Source organism: Mytilus edulis, chromosome 7 (genome assembly GCF_963676685.1).
Source record: "Mytilus edulis chromosome 7, xbMytEdul2.2, whole genome shotgun sequence".
NCBI classification, from domain to species: domain Eukaryota; kingdom Metazoa; phylum Mollusca; class Bivalvia; order Mytilida; family Mytilidae; genus Mytilus; species Mytilus edulis.
This window is the reverse complement of record NC_092350.1, coordinates 65,422,867-65,444,181: the sequence shown is the minus strand read 5'-3', so window position 1 is coordinate 65,444,181 and position 21,315 is coordinate 65,422,867. Positions and strand designations below refer to the sequence as shown.

The 21,315-nt window shown below is 30.9% G+C and overlaps 1 protein-coding gene across 1 annotated transcript; it reads right to left on the bottom strand.

Moving 5' to 3' along the window:
- Positions 1-215: 215 nt before the first annotated feature.
- Positions 216-21,072, bottom strand: LOC139482000 (tetraspanin-3-like). The gene is made up of 7 exons (XM_071265634.1): positions 20,932-21,072; positions 15,672-15,872; positions 12,375-12,449; positions 8,716-8,820; positions 7,382-7,627; positions 5,848-5,931; positions 216-4,540 (listed from the first exon to the last, which is right to left on the bottom strand). Exons 1-7 carry the CDS (start codon positions 20,995-20,997, stop codon positions 4,376-4,378), a joined length of 942 nt encoding a protein of 313 aa, XP_071121735.1. The 5' UTR covers positions 20,998-21,072; the 3' UTR covers positions 216-4,375.
- Between the last annotated feature and the right edge of the window lie 243 nt (positions 21,073-21,315).

The following is a 21,315-nucleotide window of genomic DNA, read 5'->3' as shown; positions in this document are numbered from 1 at the left end:
ACGTTGTGTTGTTAAGGGAACATTAAGCTTCTCAATGATCAAAATAAGTTTTTGTCAAACTGCTATATAACCAGTGTAATTTTTCTGATTAAACGGTTGGTTCAAATTTTTTCAAATTTTTAAATTTTGGTAAAGGGTCAAAGTAAATACTTTGTCAAAATTTTAAGAAAATTAAACGAGCCAAATTAGTTTTAGTTCAGGTGTTAGGTACCACCTTAAATCAATTCAATCTATCATTTAAATGTAAATTAAACAACTTTTGCTTCTAAGGCAAAACTTATAAATGTGTTACAACCTTCTGTATAAACAATTATTCTGTATACCACTTTGTAAGAATCAGGGCTTGTAGGCTGTTTGTACATCGCATTACCACTGTCCATAATAAATGATTAGGTAATTCTTATTGAATAATGCCTATTGCTTGCAAATACCAACTAAATTAAAAAAAAATATATTTCATGAAATTTTGAAAAATGATGAACATAGCATATAGTGAACTACATGTATTGCTGAAGTGGTTTTTTTCTTCTTTTGAAACAATTTTTTAATAAGAGTTACATTTTAAATGTCTTGTAAAATAAATTATACTTTTGGTCAACCTGTTGCTACAAATTATTCTCTGTTATGGAAAAGCCGTTAATACACAACAAATATACACAATACACAGAATGAGTTAAAAGCTAACATACTATGATGAATAAACAGTGTAATACACAAAATGAGTGAAAAGCTAACATACTATGATGTATAAACAGCACAATACACAAAATGAGTGATAAATACCATACTTTCTTTTTATGTGTAAACAGTGTACTACATCAATTTTGTGTGGTGTAAACATATAATCTTTATGGCGATACAACAGATCTTTCAACAAATATAAAATACAATAATATCAATTATGAAACATATGCAAATTGAATATGTGAACAGATTGCACATGTAATTTGATCCCTGTACATCTATTTCAACATTTGAAAACTTTGTCTTTCAAATATTTTTGAAAAAAAGGAAAAAAAAGCAGATGATCAATAAACTATTCCAAACAACAATTATAATCTCATAAATACACTGATTTCTTTGGGAGGGCAGATTGTTCTTCTACTTCAGAAATCCTTTTTTTTTTAAATTGCATCAGCTTCATAAACACACTTTTTTTTTTAATTTCTTCTTTATAAGGTGTGCAATAATAGATTTTTGTAATTTCAAATTACAGTTAAGAATTTTCTAAAAGATCTTTAAATTCAGCTGGTGTGACTTTAAAAAAAATCTTGAAATTTGTTCACCCATAATGGGAGATAACTCACAATATTTGTAATCTAATTCTTTATAATGTTCAAGTTTGCAGTTTTGCTGTACAGATATAATGTACATGCATTTCAAAATTTTCCAACATAAGGTAACTATCAGATTTGTTAATGATATATGAAACGCTAAAATAGCTTTTAACAAAAGCAATTACTATGCATATAAAAAATTTGTAATCAACAAATCTGAAATACTAATAGATAAAATCTGGTAAAAAGTAATATAGAATTAGAATCATTTCTCAGTCAGACTTGTTTGTGAAGGGTTAATAGTATAAAAATTAGACACTTACAAACAATGAGAATATCAATACTGTGGATTTATTATTATTTATGGGGTTTCAATTTCCTGGATTTTATGGGAAAAGGTAGACCACAAATTTAAATGTTTAAGATTTTACAAAATTGCAACTTTTTTTTATATAATCCAGGAAAATTAGTTTCCTTAAACATATACATTCATATGCATTAGCAGTACTTTTTTATAAGGTGTGTAAGTTTCAGTGCAATTATTTATTCCTATATTTGAATTATTTTATCAAAAACATTCTTACAACAAAAATAGATGAACTCTAACAAATATGACATAAAAATATATAAAAAAAATGTTGGAATGATTTATTTGCAATGAGACAAAATACTATTTGAAAATTATGCTTAAATGATTTTTTGGTTTAGCACCTCAATGGTGGGATAAAAAAAAAAACAGAAGAAAAAGTAAGTAACCCTGTTTGATTTAAGATCTGTTGAAGAAATAAAATTTAGTGAAAAGAATTGAGCAGAAATCCCACAAAAATCGGAGTCATCTTTAAATGACATAAAATTAAATGTGTCTATACAATTCATACTGTACAATGTACAAAAAAGTAGAAATAAGAAATGTGTGACAAATGTTGGCGAGTCATAATTACAACTTTAATCATGTTCACTTCTACTTCAAGGTTTATTTTTTCTGTCAACAAATTGGAGAGGGCTAAGATTTTTTTAAACTTCTAGCCAATTGATCTGTGCAGTATCATATTTTTATTTGTGTCAGAAAAGTAATGTACATGAGACTGTATTTTCATAAGTATCTTTTGGTATATTTAGGTGGGTAGTCTTTATTTATTAACTTCTATGCTTTTTCAGATGCAAAACTAACGAGCAATGTCCTAATTGACTGATTGTTGTTAGCTTAGCATCCAGTGGCATATATTTCATGCAAATTCAGAACAAAGGCACATAACATAGTATACCAGATATTAAACAGATTCTGAAAAGCCATGTGGACTTGTATGCAGGGCAAATTTTGTACAGCCATTTGAAAAAGATGGTGAATTTAAAAAAAATAAGGCTTGTAAAAGGCCACCATAGGAATTTTAATGAAAGATTTATTTATTTTTCTATATTTCTTCCTTTAAAACTATATCAGACTATCAAATTTGAAATAAATGCACTTAGCAGCATAAAGCAATCTGTTACTAAAAGAAATAGAAAAGCACTATTAACAGAATTTACAAAGGTCATGGATTGTTCACTAGAAATTTGGTCCACCATACAATTTTTATTTATTGGTCCAAACATAATTTCACTTAATAATCAACACTACAAAAAAACTTTTGGTTGAAAAAAAAACATCAGCACGACAAATCTGAAAGGATTTTAATTAGTTGTGACTATTAGACTGGTATCCCATACAAACTCTTGTGGAGAGAGATTTTTAATCAAAATTTATATAACAATATCAATGATCAACTTCCAAAATGAAGTCATATATCAAAAACATTTCAGAAAGATTAGTAAAAAAAAAAAAAAATTAGAAAATTTTTATACTTTTCTATCAAACTATTTCAAACATTCATACAAAAAGGGAGATAATATATAAGTATAAAAAAGGGAAATAACTCCATTTAATTTAAATCTCACAATCATTGACTAGAAGCTAGATTGTCACATTATTGTTATCACCAATTATTACATGCACCAGTAGATTGTCAAATATTTCTTAGGAATTCCCAAAGACTTCTGGATTCATAGCAGTACTGTATACATATTAATTTAGCTAACGTTCAAATTTTGCTCTTTGAAATTTTAAGACGATCTCATGGGTTTGTAAGTTTTTGTAAGAACTATAAATAAATTGAAAAAAATGTTATTGAGTTTTTTTACTTGTAGAATGTACACAAAAAATAGTCTTTAATGTTTTTTTTACGTTAAATACTGTTTTGCAGGTAATTTTCTAGAAGACATTTCTTAGTTTCCTTATTCAAAGGTTTTAAAAACAACAATTCCTATAAAAGTGTTCTAAATTACAAGAAATGACTTGTTTCTCATACACATATAATAACTCAACAATAACAAAAACTTTTTATTGTCTGAACCTTATTATATGTACTGTATCATCTTTAAAAAAAAAGACTAAATTTAATTAATATTGTTCTTTTTCAAAATTTAAATTCCCATGTACTTAACAATTGATTGTATACATGATATCTTTACTGAAAACCAGAATAATTATAGGGTTGAACAATTGCAGAAAACAAGTTTAGCTTTTAACATACTTCCATGAATTAAAATACACTGAATTTTAAAAACGTTGGACCCAATTCAAGTTATGGTGAAATTTTATGACTTATCTACTTCTACTAATATAAAAATGATAATAACAGTATTGAAATTCACTTTCGCTCAATCTCATTTCTAAACAATACTTGTACATGTACAAACTTTTTATTATCTTTCTCAAAAACTGTAAACCAACTTATTTTCACGGATCCATACTTTATTTCGTGTTAGGCGCTAACTAGCCCATTTGGCAGAGATTAAATTTCGTGGTTTTCAAACTTGACTTATGTAGCTAAATGAAGTTTTACATATTCACAATGATTTATAATTGTGTTATTTTTCTATTCGCAAAGACACGAAATAAATCACTCGTGAAAACTAGTTGGTTTACAATAATACTTCAAACATTCATAACAGATCTATCTAAATGGGAATTCTTCTGACATAAGGGTTACACAAATCCATTACCTAACATGATTTTTTTATAGTCATTAAATGGTGACTAAATGCGACGCACTAATAATTCAACTATTGTACAAGTTAGCATATGGGCCTCTGGTTGGATAAGGTGACTTCTCTTGGCTTCTTGCCATCTCATAAACAACATCGTCGTCATGGTTTGACATCAATGGTGGCCTTCTTAGTTTGTGGATAAGGGCTGATGTTAAGCAAATGGCTAACAGCAAGACCTGAAAAATACAAATTCAAAATAACATTTGGTGAAGGCAAACTCAAGTTAGAGAACGGAAACCAATTTTGGGATGTTTGGGATGTATGGACGTATGAACCTATGAACAGACTAAAGAGGGTAAAACTTAATACTCCCTTCCGCTATGGCGGGGGCATCAACACTGTGAAACGTTAAATCATTTTAAAATTACTTCTATGTTAACAGATATTGTATAATTTTATTCTTTTATTTTTTTTTTTGCAGTTTATAAAAATGATTTTGCTTACTTTCAGAAACTTCCAGTATTTTCGAGCTCTATTGTGGAACTGCAGCCCAGCTTATTGTGGCAGATACTTAATTCAGATTGAGCCCTTTGCACACAACTGCATGATTTAGTTTCATGATCTCCAAATTTTCTTGACATATTTACATATACATGCATAAAGCTCCAAGAATGTGTATATAGTACCAAATGCTTTGTGGTAATAAGCATTGTGTATAAGTTTCATAGCATTTGGTTGTGGCAAATCAAAGTTATAAAACGGAAACAAAAAATTCCACAAATTCAATGTTTATAAAAGAGCACAACTCATTAATGGTAAAAGTGACCCCACACAATTTCAGACTTAATCTGTCTTTTGTGGAAATAAGCATTGTCATTTTGTTTATTTTCATTGGTTACATCTTCTGACATCAGACTCGAACTTCTCTTGAACTGAATTTTAATGTGCGTATTGTTATGTGTTTACTTTTCTACATTAACTAGAGGTATAAGGGGAGGGTTGCGATCTCATAAACATGTTTAACCCTGCCACATTTTTGCACCTTTCCAAAGTCAGGAGCCTCTGGCCTTTGTTAGTCTTGCATTAGTTTTAATTCTAGTTTCTTGTGTACAATTCAGAGCTTAGTATGGCGTTCATTATCACTGAACTAGTATATTTATTTGTTTAGGGGCAAGCTGAAGGACGCCTTCAGGTGTGGGAATTTTTCGCTGCATTGAAGACCTGTTGGTGATCATCTGCTGTTGTCTGTTATGGCTTGGTTGTTGTCTCTTTGACAAATGTCCCCATTTCCATTCTCAATTTTATTGTGTATACGTTACATAACATTTGGTTGAGGCAAACTAAAGTCAGGTAACAGAAACCAATTTTGGGGACGAATACTACGAACAAGGGTAAAACTTAATGCCTCCTCTACTATGGCAAGGGCATAGTTAATACATGAAGGGTATGATTCATCCAACCCATTCCCCATCCCTCCAACCTCATAAATTTAGAGAGAAAAGGTTAGCACAAATAAGTTCAAGAGTGTTTACACAATTCTTACCACAAGTACTGTTATTGACAATGCCACTCCAATTACTGAGAGCACTGTGTCCTCTAAAAACTGTACTATGGACTCTCTACAACCCTGAAATTAAAAAAAACCCTTAAACATGTCAAACTGAAAACAAAATTGGCAAATATAAACTTGCTTAATAAGGACAGTAATTCATAAATGTTACAATTAACATGATCAATTAACAAAAAAAAAATATAAAAATAATTTTATAGTTTTCAGATTCTACATGTTCTATAGATAATGATGTTGATGGCTGCTTAATGTCCACTTAATGTCCAGCAGCAAATTAATAATATGCATATTCAAAACAAGAAAATGTTAATGTTATACCACTATCATACATGCCATTTACTAGACCACACACTCTGAACAGAAGCCAGAGTGCATGAAAAGAAACACTGATCTAAGGCAGGAAAACTGTCAATTCTTGTCAATAAAGATTGACCATGTGTCAAATATATTTTGAAAAAATACAACAGCTAATTTGTAAAAAAACATTGTTTAGATTCAGGGTGATTAAGTGTATTTAGTATAAACTAGTTCTATTGTGGAAGACCATGTGTATATATATTGACCTCTAGGAGACTTATTTACTCATTGGTGAAGTCAGCTTGCTGTCCAAAAGACATATATGTCCAACTTTTCCCTCATCAAGCCCCAGGAGCCTGTTGTTCAGTGATTGTCATTTGTTGATGTGATTCTCATTTTTTTATATAGATAAGATCATTGGTTTTCCTGTTTGAATTGTTTTACACTAGTCATTTGGGGCTCTTAATAGCTTGCTGTTCAGTGTGAGCAAAGGCTCCAAGTTGAAGGCCATACTTAAACCTACAAAAGTTTACTTTTTCGCATTGTGACATGGATCGAGAGTTATCACTTTTGCATGTCATACCACATATTATTTATATCAATTCAGATGTTAAAAATGCTGATGTACTGATATTAAATTATTGACTTGCCAGACACTAATTCGCCAATATTTTCCCGTAGACAGTGACATTAACTACGAGACTTATTGTTATAACTTCAGTCACAGCACAGAGCAAGTATGAGGGGGAAAGACTGATGAAAGAATGTAAACAAATGGGCTTTTGATGTGTACTAGTAATAACAGTCTCTTAAAGAACAAATTCAATACAACAGATCACACATTCTAATAAGGTGAGGCTAAGTAAAATAATGTGTGTTTCCTATTACATCTTTGAAAAAATAGGATAGGTAGGAATAGAACTTTTTTTTTATTTTACAATTATTTTTTCGATTAGTTTATAAGAGAAAAATTCTGATTTTAACAGTCACAACAGTGGGCATTTAAAATTGCTAAAAAAAACAAAAAAACTTTAAGGTATGCCATTTCTATGCTTAAAATATAGGTAGGTATTGAAATAGGAAACACACATATTTGTTTTTAATTTGGCCTGACCTATAGTTGTTAATGTCTGTGTCATTTGGTCTCTAGTGGAGAGTTGTCAGATTGGCAATCATACCACATCTTCTTTTTTATATTATAGGCACTTACTTTCTGATACATATCAGCATTAGGTTTTGGCAGCACAGCACCAGATTGGTCTTCAATATACATTAAACAATATTGATAATGTTCCACCTGATTTTCATAATAATAAGAATTCTTGCAGCAAGACAATGGTACTTTTCCTTTACCATGTTTGTCACAAACTTCAGGGTTTTGCTCATTTGAACAGACTGTACTTATCCAGTTGGACTCGGCGTAGTCTGTGTAACTCACACCTCCACAGCAATGTAGCTGTCATAAAAAAGATATGAAAATATTAGGGCTATTCCATTAAAATGTTTGTGAGAGGGTAGGACATGAAGGGAGGAAAGTTTAATTATTGAATGTGGGTCATCAGTCTTTTTTTCAGTATACCTCTATTACAATTATGATAAATTGTTGTATTGAAATCATTACATTTTTTAAAGTTTTATGTTAATTTTTTGTTTCAAGAGGAAAGCTGCTATGGTCATGCACGTCAAGGTGGTTGGCAGTTTGAAATAGTAAATAATCAACAAGGCCAGTTTTGTATTTCCTACATGAACTTAGAAATCAAAAGCTTGTTAGCACTTATAGGTGGAGATTGCATTCATTTTGAAGTTGGAACTTAATATTTCACATAACTATGATTGGGTTCACTTAGAATTATTCACAAATCAAAGGAAGATAACTCCAATTTTACATCTTGTAATTTTCTATATCATAGTTTATATTTTATTGGTAAATTTCTTGAACAGTTATGGGTATGATTTATAGTATGTTGTGTTCAATGCACTATGGGTTTTCTCATACTATTAGGGATGACATCAAAAGTTCAATGAAGGATAAAAAACTTAATTCACATAGTTTTTTCACTGACCCCCACATCCCCCTCTTAACTTAATTTGGGAAAAATTAATTGACCAATAGGGAAATATGTAAAATCGATTTTAAATTAACAAAACTTGCAGCAATGTTGACCCCCACCCCCAAACTATTTGATTTAAGTTTTTTATCCTACATCGATCTTTTGATGTCGCCCTTATTGCACCAAAACTACATAAAGAGCAATTTTTAAATCTATCAAGGACAATAACTCCTGGGTCCTGAATGCTAAATGTAAAAATCTTCAATTTTGTTCAACAAATTGCAAATTTTCTATAGGTTTGTTTGCAGAATAAGGCAGAACTACAAAAACAAATTTCCATGAAAAAACCAGCATTCCTCAAAACACAAAAATTGGTACCCATGAAAAAATAAATGAATTCACAGGAAGTTCTTAATATTGACTACAATTTTCATTTAGAATGCCTCATGGTTTTACATCACAACATTCATACTAAGATCATGAAGATGTATACCTCTCTCTGCATGTAATTAAATGCACTGGTAACAGCACTATTTGAACCATATTCTTTCCTAACAATCCTTGCCATAAGCTGAGAATCCTTAACACTTTGCTTGATCTGAAATGGAAAAAAAATTGTGCTCATTTGACAAAAAATAACTCTAAATCAGTCTGAAAGAGTACCTATGAATTTTCAAATCATACATGTAGGTCACTGCTCTTATAAGGTCACTTTTCTCTGGTGCCAAGCTTAAGGGTGATCTTTAAACACAGGTGTTCTCTTCTTAAGGAATGACTGTGATATATATGTTTTCTGTCTATGAAGAAACAACATTAAAATTATAGTGACCACTGAATAACACCATTTTTTTTCGGTAATTTTAAATAGATGTTTTGCCAACTTTTCAAAACTTTCTATTTAGAATTTATATTGTCAAGTGTTCTTAAATACCATGAATACCCTATTTAGTTAGCAGGTCTGCAGTGTGCTCACATAACCCTGATCTTAAACATGTGCAACCTTATGTACACTTAAATCCTAGCTATAACAATTGATCTTTGTGCAGCAGTGAGTACATATTAATTGTAAAATAACACGTATTTAATTCTACTTGTTTAAAGCTCTAAAAAAAGTATGATACATAAACCACATCCTCCTTCTTCTCATTTCACCATATGCTTTTTATACAATACTGCACCTTTGCTTCTAAATTAGTATTTACGGTACAGCTAATTTCCTAATGCATGAAGAGAAAAACTTTGGATAGCTTGCTTGCTTTGTTTGTATATTGTACAATCATATTAGGATAACACCCAATTAAATTCAAATATAATATATACAGGTTAAATTATGCCTATACATATAGTTTGAAGATTTCAATCTTATTTACAAAGCTTGTATAAACAATTATACAAGCAAAGCAAGCAAGCCAACCAAAGTTTTACTTTGCAAGCATAAGGAAATCAGCCGTAATATAATGAGAACATTAGTGATATATATCCACAGTCTAATACCTCTTGATTCAAGTGCTTCTCAACTTGCCAATTAAAACTTTTACATACAATTTGAGGTCATTTAAATTGTATTGTAGTACATGTAATATGTTTTACTGGCAGATAAGATGGAAATCTACTTGTAATGCATGCAGGTACTAAGTTTTCAACTGTATTAAATTGGAAATTTTGGAACCCATGTATACATTTCCTATTTTGGGCAAAATTATTGTACAAAATGCATTTGAAATGTAAATTGCAATTTCCTTTCCAATAAATTAGTCATAAATGATACATGTATTTATACATGTATATGTATAAAATGCATGATTTTCACACATTTTATTAAAGAATTTACTGCAAAGGTAGTTCTTGCATCAAGTATGTTACCATGGTTACTGCAAACATCAATCAGAAATTATTTTATATTTATTGAACATGTTGAATAAGGCTACTGAATGAAAATGGTAATACATGTAATAATAAATAAGTTGTTTGGCATGCATTGTAATTTGATATAATATGGGCGTTTTTCAATAAAAACGTATTTTCTTGTCCTATCCACTTTAAAAAAAATGTGTTTGATCTTTGCAAGTAATTTTTTGTGCAGTCAGTACATTGAATTAGATTTAACATTTTTAAGCAAAGAAACAGTTTATCTTTTAGAGGGATTGATAAGATATTGACTCCTGAATGGTCCAAAACAACCAAAATGGCATGTCCCTAGACCGCCTGTCCAACATTCATACTCTAAAATATCGTAAAAAAATGAAGAAATTAATGGGTTTTTTACTTTACATAAGTTCTTTAATAATTCAAAAGTATGTTCAGAGCCAACATATTCTAAAAAACAGCTTTCAATATAGCTTTTTTAATTTCAGAAGGTGCGTCCCTCACAAATTGTCCACTACGAAACGAAGTCATTAAAATTTGCCAATAAACAGTTTTATAAAATCAATGTAATTTTTTTTGCAAGAGATATAAACATTAGGGTCTTACAAAAGAAGTGATGCTTTTATAATGGCAATTAAATTGTTGGTAAGAAAAATTGAGCACATCAAATGGACCAGAGTGATACCGTATTTTTGATAATGTCCCCTACGAAACGGGTCAAATATCCTTCAGTATCTGGTTTTAAAATTATGAAAAAAATATCAGTGTACAGCTTGATAAATGCTTTGATGAATACAATCAGTCTTGTTACTATTACAATATAGGGATTGTGGGGAAAAAATAAAGCATGCGATTACGTCCCTTACGAAACGGTCCCCTACGAAACAAGTATGGGAGAAAAACGTTTCGTAGTTGACACTACCACTACCATGGAGTCTTTTTTTAATCTTTTTTCAATTATATTCTTGCAAAACAAATAACAAGGGTTAGTTTCATGTAATTTTTATTATGTTTTTATTAACATATAATAGGGTTGATGTCAACTACGAAACTTTTTGTCCACTACAAAACGCATCAAAATGTCCACTACGTAACATGAGTTGAACCTTCATATGTGAAGTACTGTCTAATCTTTATCGATAAAAATGATTTTCTAATTCAGAAAAAAAATGATATTTTTCTAGTATTTAAAGTAAACAAACTGGAATGTCTATAGGAGACATTTAAAATTGCAAAAAATATGTGTATTTAGAAGAAGTTTCGTAGGGGACTTTTGTCCCCTACGAAACAGTACACAAATTATGAAAATAATATCATTTTAAAGAATATTTAAGATTGCACTTTTTGTTTACAAACAGGTCTATTATAGAGGTATTCAAAATAACTCTTGAAATTAAATTTTAGACAAGTTGATTTTCCATTTTTTTAAGGTCTGAAATGTACGCTTTTATTGAAAAACGCCCATATACACATATGTACAACTTACAGTTGTTGGCATGACACGGGTTATGTTCTTCTCATATTTTTTATGATAGTATGATACTAAACCCCTAACGGGAGGGATTGTACATGATATTCATATGATGAAGACATAATCTTTCAATCAGTTTAATTGAGGTCTGGAGCTGGCATGTCAGTTAACTGCTAGTAGTCTGTTGTTATTTATGTATTATTGTCATTTTATTTATTTTCTTTTGTTACATCTTTTGACATCAGACTCGGACTTCTCTTGAACTGAATTTTAATGTGCGTATTGTTATTCTTTTACTTTTCTACATTGGCTAGAGGTATAGGGGGAGGGTTGAGATCTCATAAACATGTTTAACCCCGCCGCAATTTTGCGCCTGTCCCAAGTCAGGAGCCTCTGGCCTTTGTTAGTCTTGTATGATTTTAATTTTTAGTTTCTTGTGTATAATTCGGAGTTTAGTATGACGTCCATTATCACTGTACTATTATGCATATTTTAGGGGCCAGCTGAAGGACACCTACGGGTGCGGGAATTCTCGCTACATTGAAGACCCATTGGTTGCCTTCGGCTGTTGTTTGCTCTATGGTCGGGTGGTTGTCGCTTTGACATATTCACCATTTCCTTTCTCAATTTTAACTTAACAGTCTGCACCAAAAACTTTTTCAACTTCTAGTCCGAAGACCAATATTCTGACATTTTTCTTATTGCAAAATTTTGCAAAAACTCACTAGTCCTAATGAAATTTTACTAGTCTGGGGCATTGGACTAGTGGCTAACCGTGCAGACTGCAACTATGGATGGTCATTGTTCCTACTTACTTCAGCTTGATAGAAAAAGCAGTATATTGTTCCTCCAAGAAGAGTCAGTGTGACACAAACCAGACAAATTAAAAACTGAAATTAGAAAAAGTATAACCATGTACATACATGTCATAACTAAGATGAATTAATTTGTCTAACCATATGAACTTTATATTCAGAAGCAAATGTAAATAAACCTTCTTTTTTTTTTTAATGTAGTCAGCAACACACCCGCAGTGTACCTACTATATCATGTATATGTTATCAAAAATAGATGGGTAGGGGTGAGCTGTTTGAATTATTAATCAAAGCCTTAAAGGCTGTAAAAGCAATTGCTGCCATGTTAATGTTTGGGGACTTTTATTTTTCATCCACATATATACAAGAATTAAACCTGACATGAGTGTTGTCTAGTTAAAAGTAAGAAGGTTTTAACTTTATATAAATAAAAGACTTCAGCAGAAAGTCATTTTTAATATGTTTTATATTTCACAAGGAGACAACACGTTTACCAGGCTAAAGTTGGGGGCAAATATACATGTGCTGAAACATATAACTCAAAAAGAAATCATCATGGATTATCCCCTGGTAGTGTTTGTAACTTCCTTGGCAATAATTTCCTTTATTGATTTAATTTTAACAATTTTCATTATTAATTTATATTTAACCATTAACACAAATGATTAAGTTAAAACATTTCAACTTTCCAGACGCAAATGTTAAAAAAACGGGAAAGAAATAAAATATCTTACAAGACATAAACATGTAAAGAATAAATGTATATTTCAGCTTAATAAAAATATTTTCATAATGTTACTTTGTCATCATTTTTAAAACTAAGTTCCAAACATTATTGCTCAGTTGATATGTGTCCTTCTGATGCGGTACGAGCACAGACACTTGTTTCTATCCATAGGAAGGTCGATTATCCATATAAATAGTTTTATATGGATAGTCGACCTTCCTATGGATAGAAACAAGTGCATGTGGTTACGAGATAACTACAATTCTCATGCAATCCCGAAAAGGGGGGTCATCACAGACAAACATGACATTAAATCGTTATCACTGAACTAGTATATATATTGTATAGGGGCCAGCTGAAGGACGCCTCCGGGTGCGGGATTTTTTCGCTGCATTGAAGACCTGTTGGTGACCTTAATTCTGCTGTTGTATGTTTTTCTATGGTCGGGTTGTTGTCTCTTTGACAAATTCCCCATTTCCATTCTCAATTTTATTATACGAACAAGAACAAACAGCTCTACGTTGCTTTGATATTTATCAATTTTCAGGAAACATTGCAAAAAATGATCTTCAATATTTCGAAAACATGTGAAATAAAATTGCTAACACGGTGGACCGTCGAGTGTCAACAAACGTAGTAGACTTGTTCACTGAAAAGACGAGGATAATGGTTTCATCTGACATTTGTTATGCAAACCCAGTTTTGATCATGATATTTAAAAAGACGTACTTTTTTTCAATCTATGTATTAATAAACTAGAAAATTCCAAATTGTAAATATCTCTTCATCTGGACCGACTTGGCATCTACTACTTTTGGACGGGTCCATTTCATTAGTAAGGTGATCGATAAATATTACGGAGTTTTGACAGAAAAGGAAAACGAACTTATTGTTATGTGTTTTCAACAAGGGTTTCGTTCCGCTAAATTATTTGCGCAAATAAAGTTTGTCTATTTTTAGATTACAGGTAATAATTTGACACTACGCATTAACCTGTGTAGTGATTTTGATTTTACGATAAATGTATGAATGAACGATAATTTTATGAATGAACAAGAGCACCTGACCTCTTAAAGAAACACAAATTAAACATAAAAAACCGTATTTATTAGGAGATAATTCAGTTAAATTTTCAATACTAAATCAACAACTGAAATGAATCCATATTTTGTTGAAACATCGTACGAACGGCGGAAAACGGAATCGCATTTATAAAAATGTACTTTTTTTCACTCGGACTTCTATGTTATTTGATAGTCAAACGGTTGACCCTTTAAATACAAAAATACATCTACAAGAACATATTCTGAAACTTCTTAAATCCACTAACTTTTTTTTAAAGTTTCAAGCTATGTATTGCATTAGAAAACATACATAGGTGTTAAAGAATGACTGACCAGGAGCCTGTTTAACAAAATACTATGGCTTGATCTGGGCGGAGTCTCTGATCTGGGTCACAAAGATGGCCATACGCGACGGCATAAAAGCAATTGCTTTAAAAATTCATTTTCAAATTACTTGAATTTTTTATCTATTATGTCAATGTATAATTTTATTTTTTATTTAATTTCATTTTTAAACATGTCAGTCAGGGGTACTACTTGTACAAGTTATTCCTAATTACTTGAAGAAGAAATCATAATATACTTATATAAGTAAATTTGAAGGATACTTATACAAGTGAATTTTATTTACTTGTAAAGGTAATAAAAAAATATTGGCTGAGTTATGTCCCTTAGACATTTAGATTTTGTTTACTTCACAGGCACTTAGGGGCATAGATCCCCCTTTTTGTGTTCTTCAAGATTCTTCATTAAATTTTCTTATAATATATATTTAAAAGTAATTTATTTCAATTCTTGTTGACTTCACAGATAAAGAGCACATCTTGTGTCATGATTGCAGAAAATTTAAAACATAAAGATAAAGTTTGTAAACATACAAAAAAAAGTCCTGTAATGTATTGTATCAATAGAGGACCAGATTCCAAAACCAAATCTCACAATTTCATAGTTGGAATCCTATAAGAATTGAATGCTTCTTTTTGTAAATTTATTGGGGTGTAAAAGCGTTGACCAAAGTACATTTTGTATGAAGCGCGGAAGCACTTCATTCTAAAAATGTAGAACCCTATAAAGTTACAAAAAGAAGCATTCAATACTTATAATTACATTTTTTAGCTATGATTATGAAAACACGAATTTTATATATTTTATTATTTAATTCACCTGTGCACTTTATTGTTGGAGCACGTGTTATCATGAATGAAAAGTTGTATTGAGCAATGCAACTGCTTACGGAATAACATGTGATGTGCAGTTAGCCAACAGAATAAAATATTATAATGAAACATACATCTAATGTAATTATTTGTCTTTAAAACAATTTTTTCCTTCTGAAAACATCAATTTTTGACAAAATATCCCAATTCGTAGAGCATGTTAATCTGTGTCTTATACATGTATGCTTTCCTGCATGCTTAATCAAGGTACTTCCCAAAAAATTTCAAAAACACTTTATTTCAACACTTGGCCAATTGTACCACATCTTCAAGTTTATGTAATACTTACCATTATAAGTGCCCATCTTCTCGGTCGAGCTGCTCCATATATACCAATAATACCAAATATGAGTAATGCCACGCCCACTGCTATTATGACATGGACTATGACAAATACAGTCCTCAGTTCATCTGCTGACTTCACATACTGGTTGATAAAGAAATCTAATAATACCCATAGACAAAATCCAACAATGCCACCTCCAAATAACTGAAATAGATCAATTAATATAATTTATTAAGTAAAAAAAAACATAATAGAAGTATTTCCACTACCATGTTGATAAAAATTGGGTACATTGTAATTTGTAGGAAGGTAGGCAATCTCATTTATTTCACAAAACATTATTTAGCAGCTTGCTTCTTCTAGACAATCAGTCTGTTGTTAACCTTGCTTGTGCCTGCTATAGCACAGTTGTATAATGAAACATACATCTAATGTAATAATTTAAATATACAATTCTAATGTATTCCATGTATACCATGCATACATGATGTAAAATATGTTTTTAAAAGTATGGTTGATGGATGTCATACTTGAGGGTTTGGATGGGGTTAAATGATTAAAGAATAATACCCTTACAAAATGAAGATTAGAGAAGAATAACGGGCAAAAAAAATGAAGATTAGAGAAATGCATGGTCTATTTTTTTTGAAGATTAGAGAAAAAAGGGGTGAAAATTAAATGTTTACCAAATAACAACCCCCCCCCCCCCTCCCTCCCCATCCAGACCCTCATACTTGTGAAGATCCTATTATATATGAACTTGTAAAATATGAAAATTCAAATTGGCATCATTACATGTATATAATATCTTTACTTTTTGTATTGTTACTTGTTTTGTAAATTATATTTACCTAATTATACTGACAATAGTGCATTATAAGCCATGTAAGCTAAGGATTGTGCCTGATGTTTATATGATGAAATCATAATCTCTCAGTTAATTTAATTGAAGTCTGGAGCTGGCATGTCAGTTAACTGCTAGTAGTCTGTTGTTATTTATGTATTATTGTCATTTTGTTTATTTTCTTTGGTTACATCTTCTGACATCAGACTCGGACTTCTCTTGAACTGAATTTTAATGTGCGTATTGTTATGCGTTTACTTTTCTACATTGGCTAGAGGTATAGGGAGGGTTGAGATCTCACAAACATGTTTAACCCCCCTGCATTTTTGCGCCTGTCCCAAGTCAGGAGCCTCTGGCCTTTGTTAGTCTTGTATTATTTTAATTTTAGTTTCTTGTGTACAATTTGGAAATTAGTATGGCGTTCATTATCACTGAACTAGTATATATATTTGTTTAGGGGCCAGCTGAAGGACGCCTCCGGGTGCTACATTGAAGACTTGTTGGTGACCTTCTGCTGTTGTTTTTTTCTATGGTCGGGTTGTTGTCTCTTTGGCACATTCCCCATTTCCATTCTCAATTTTAATGCTATTAAAAGCAGGGAAGGATTTAGACACCTTAAATTCTGCACAAAAGTAATTTGAAATTTGTATTTTGTTAGACACTAACACAGTTGTTGCACTTTTTTATTTCTTTAAACATGTTAATGTCAGTCTGCGCCTAAAACTTTTTCATCTACTAGCATGACTAGTGTGGAAACTAAATATCAAAATTTGTCCCTATCAGACTACATTTTTTTTTTAAACAAGTAAATGTATATCATATGCATGTATATAAAATTTTTAAAATTTTCACTGATCCGAAATCAATATTTACTAGTCTGGGGCATCAAACAAGTGGCTAACAGTGCAGACTGTAATGTACATGTAGTAAAGACACATTGAATACCTGATGATGTAATCAGAATAACAACAGTAACCATCATGACCATAATAACAGTCATTATATTTCATATATTTTATGACCAATAACAAATTAATTTGGATATCCTATTGATGTTTATCCAATTTAAATGAAATCAATAACCCATATTATTACATCACAATGTCATGTTAATTACAACCGTGATGTATTTTTCACCTAACATTATCTGTCATTTCTCAATTTCATCATTTCCTAATTTGCCTAAAGCTAGTCATGTGACTACCATACACGTACAGGTGTGTTACAACATCATGTGGATTTTTTTTTAAGAGTTTGAATAAGTACACAAAATACAATGAACATGTAGTGAAGCATCACTCAATTCATTAAAACAATTTCTGATGTTATCATGGTTATAGTAAACAATTATTATTTTCAGGCCCAAGTAAAAACTTTCCAAAAAGCTTGTTTGGCTTAACCATAGATTAATTTTTTCACTTCATTATAATCATTTCCTTTTATGCCTACATCCATACAGGTGTTGATGATAACATCATGCTAAGAAAATCATGAGAACAATCTAAAGTACTTGTGATGGTTTAATTTTGAATTAGGATTTTGGCATAATTTGACATGCAGTGAGGCATCATAACATGTATATATACATTGTACACAGTGTTCTCCCCAGGCCCTTAAAGGACCACGGGCCCGCGATGTATAATTTTCTACCGTGGTGGTATCTTTCTTGCCGCGATGTATAATTTTTCACCGTGGTGTTAAAATTTTCGGTAAAAAAAATCATATATTTAAACGTAAACCTTTCCGTGGGGTATAAAATTTCAGATGAAAATTGACCAGTTCAAACCAGTTCAATCCAGTTCTGACAACGAAGATTGTTTACACCACGAGATCGATTTACCTTTTGAGGTTAACCTTGATGATTGGATTTAATCGATGTACAGGATTCTTGTGTTTTAATTAATTAAGAGATCATAACTTAATGATCACAGACTTATGAGACTTTTGAGGGACAAGCAGACATTTGTTAATAAACTCTATTACTCCAGCCTTTGGTCATAAATGATTTGCGTATTTATAAAACGTGAGTTACTTCCCCTGATTTAGCTTATTACAAAAATGTGCTCCTAAAATATTATCCATCATTTAAAATAGAAATAAAGTACAAATTGAATGCAAAATTATATAAGGATGTTACCTCAAGGATAGAGACTTTCTTTGAATATACCAATAAAAATATATTGCAAATTATTTTTGACAATCATACTTTTATTAAAGCACAGGCATATTATGTTAAATAGGTAGCATATCCATTCAACATCAAACTTTTACAAAATAAATTACAATGATTGGAACTGAGCTAGAAATGACAACCTTTCACAAGTGTCCACATAGATAAATAAGTATACTTTTCATGTCTATCATGAAATAAACACAATAATGATTTTAATAATAATTTTTTTGATGTCTAAAAGAATCATGTCTAAAGCTATGGAAAATAGTATTTAATTTACTAAAGGTTCTACATTAAAATTTAATCTTGTTTAAAGTTAATTGTTATGGTGTAATCTAACAAAAATGGGGAATGTGTAGTGTAACTATTCAAGTATCAGGACAAAATTGGCTTGATCAAAGTATAAAAAGTGATCTATTAGTTTAAAGACTGAAAGTGCTTTCTATTATTTATTCTTAAAAGATATTAAAGTATATAAACTGTTTGATTTACTTTTTTTTTACCAGTATTTTTTTACCCAAAGTCAAAATAACACAGTAAACAAAACAAAAGACAAAAAGGTAATGGCACAAAAACTAACAAGAAGAAAAAATAAGCGATGCAACGCGACACGACATATTGTACAAATCATTTCGACACACGTTACCCTGGTGCTATCCCAAAATCCTGGGGAGAACACTGGTACATGTACATATATATATATACAATTCATTGAAACAATTTTCTACATGAATGTACTTACATATAGCACAATATATAGTATTCAGGGCATATTTAGCACTGTTCTATAGGACAGAACGCAGCGCTACTATTTTTTAATTTTCAAATTTCCAGTGTTTAATTGTAAATTTCAATTACATAATCAACTGGTTGATGTGTTTAAGATCAATGCCCTTTAGTCAAATATGGGAAGAATCAGTTCAATGAAAGAACAAAATGGCATCATTGACAGATCTCGAACTGCATAAACTGTCAAAAAGACCTAATCATTTCCTAGAATCTTTTCACGTTTAAGAATAAAAAGGCGCATACACTTCATGAAATGGGTAGGTAGTGCTCAATACAATGTAAATCATTCCCAAAATATTTGAAGAAATGTTAATCCTTCTATCATATCTATGACAATGTGGTCTGTGTCTATTTTTTCAATCATTACCAATTATTTCATGACTGTTTAGTTGTTACAATTTCAAGTGTTTCGAGAGGTTAGTAAATTTATTTGTCATTGAACATCTATCTGTTGTACTTTCGGCAAAGTACAGTCCAAACGCTGGTCATATTTTGACAACTTTGTCGAAAATGTCTTCACTGGTTCCACGACTTGTTTATTTGGCATTAGAGGGTAAAATTTCTACTGTAAACCAGTCACTATATATATAGTCAACTCAGCATTAGATTCCTAAAATTGAGCACAACAATAGACATGACAGATATTTTGATCTTTCTTGACTTGTAAACCCAAGAGAAAATCATGAGGATAATCATGATAATCATGATAATAGGAAATGAATAAAAGTATCTACTTAATTAACACAATCAGCTTTGACCACATTAATTTGAAGAACTGGCCCTCTGGAGCAAAAGTTTGTTACACTATCAAGAACCGATAACACTATATATAGTGATACTTATGATCAATCTTAGTCTTCATTTTTTTTTTTAATTATTTATTTATTTATTTTTCTCTGCAGTGCCACATCATAAATACAAATGTACTAATGAGTTTTATACAATAGCGACATAAAATTACCAGGGTGTTTGAAATTACAGAGAGATTATAGTGTCAAGTTGACACTTCTAAAGACTAAAGACTTGTGAAACTGACTACTTACAGAAAAAATGGCTTCAGTGTAATGACATCGTAGGAAAGTGTCACAGAAAAAAAACTTTAAAATAGCCTAGGCATCATAATTATTTGGACTAATTCCCGACCTGTTAATATTCAGAGATGATGTTTTTGTTGTTTTTTGTTTTTTGTTTTTATTCATGCAATCATGGTCATGCATTTTTGAAACATTTTTAAAAAGACACTCTTTCGTGCAAATTGGTTAAGCTTGACACAATGGTCAGTGAAATCTATGATTGGTTTCTTGAAATATTTTTTTAAAATATGTATCAATCAATTTTAATGTTTTCTTTCTTTCATTATGATAATTTTATGCAGGACAGACGGAAACTTTGTTCTTTTATACAGTAGAATGGCATCCATCCTTAGAGTCTTGCATGACATAATATCCTAAACCTACCCATAAAACAGCAGTTACAATAACAGTAAATACTCTTAAACAACAGACAGATCGTTCCCAGGTCATTTTCGTGGATTGTTGTTACATCCCAAAATAAAAAATATATATACTTCCGGTTTTTATAGGATAGGTGGCGACACTATCGTATAAAAGAAATACAGCCAGTCCCGATCCAATGCTAATAAAATAACGCAAAACGAAAGGTGCGTTTTATCAAAGACATTTAATATGTCTCTCGTTATATACAACAACAAAAAAAAAGCATAGTACAATTCTTATCCGTAGCACGTTAAAGTCATCTCAGCTACGACAGCTCATTTACTGAGTGATTTTAATACTGTGACGTTTAACCTCCGAGGCCGATATCACAAGTAAATCCGAGTT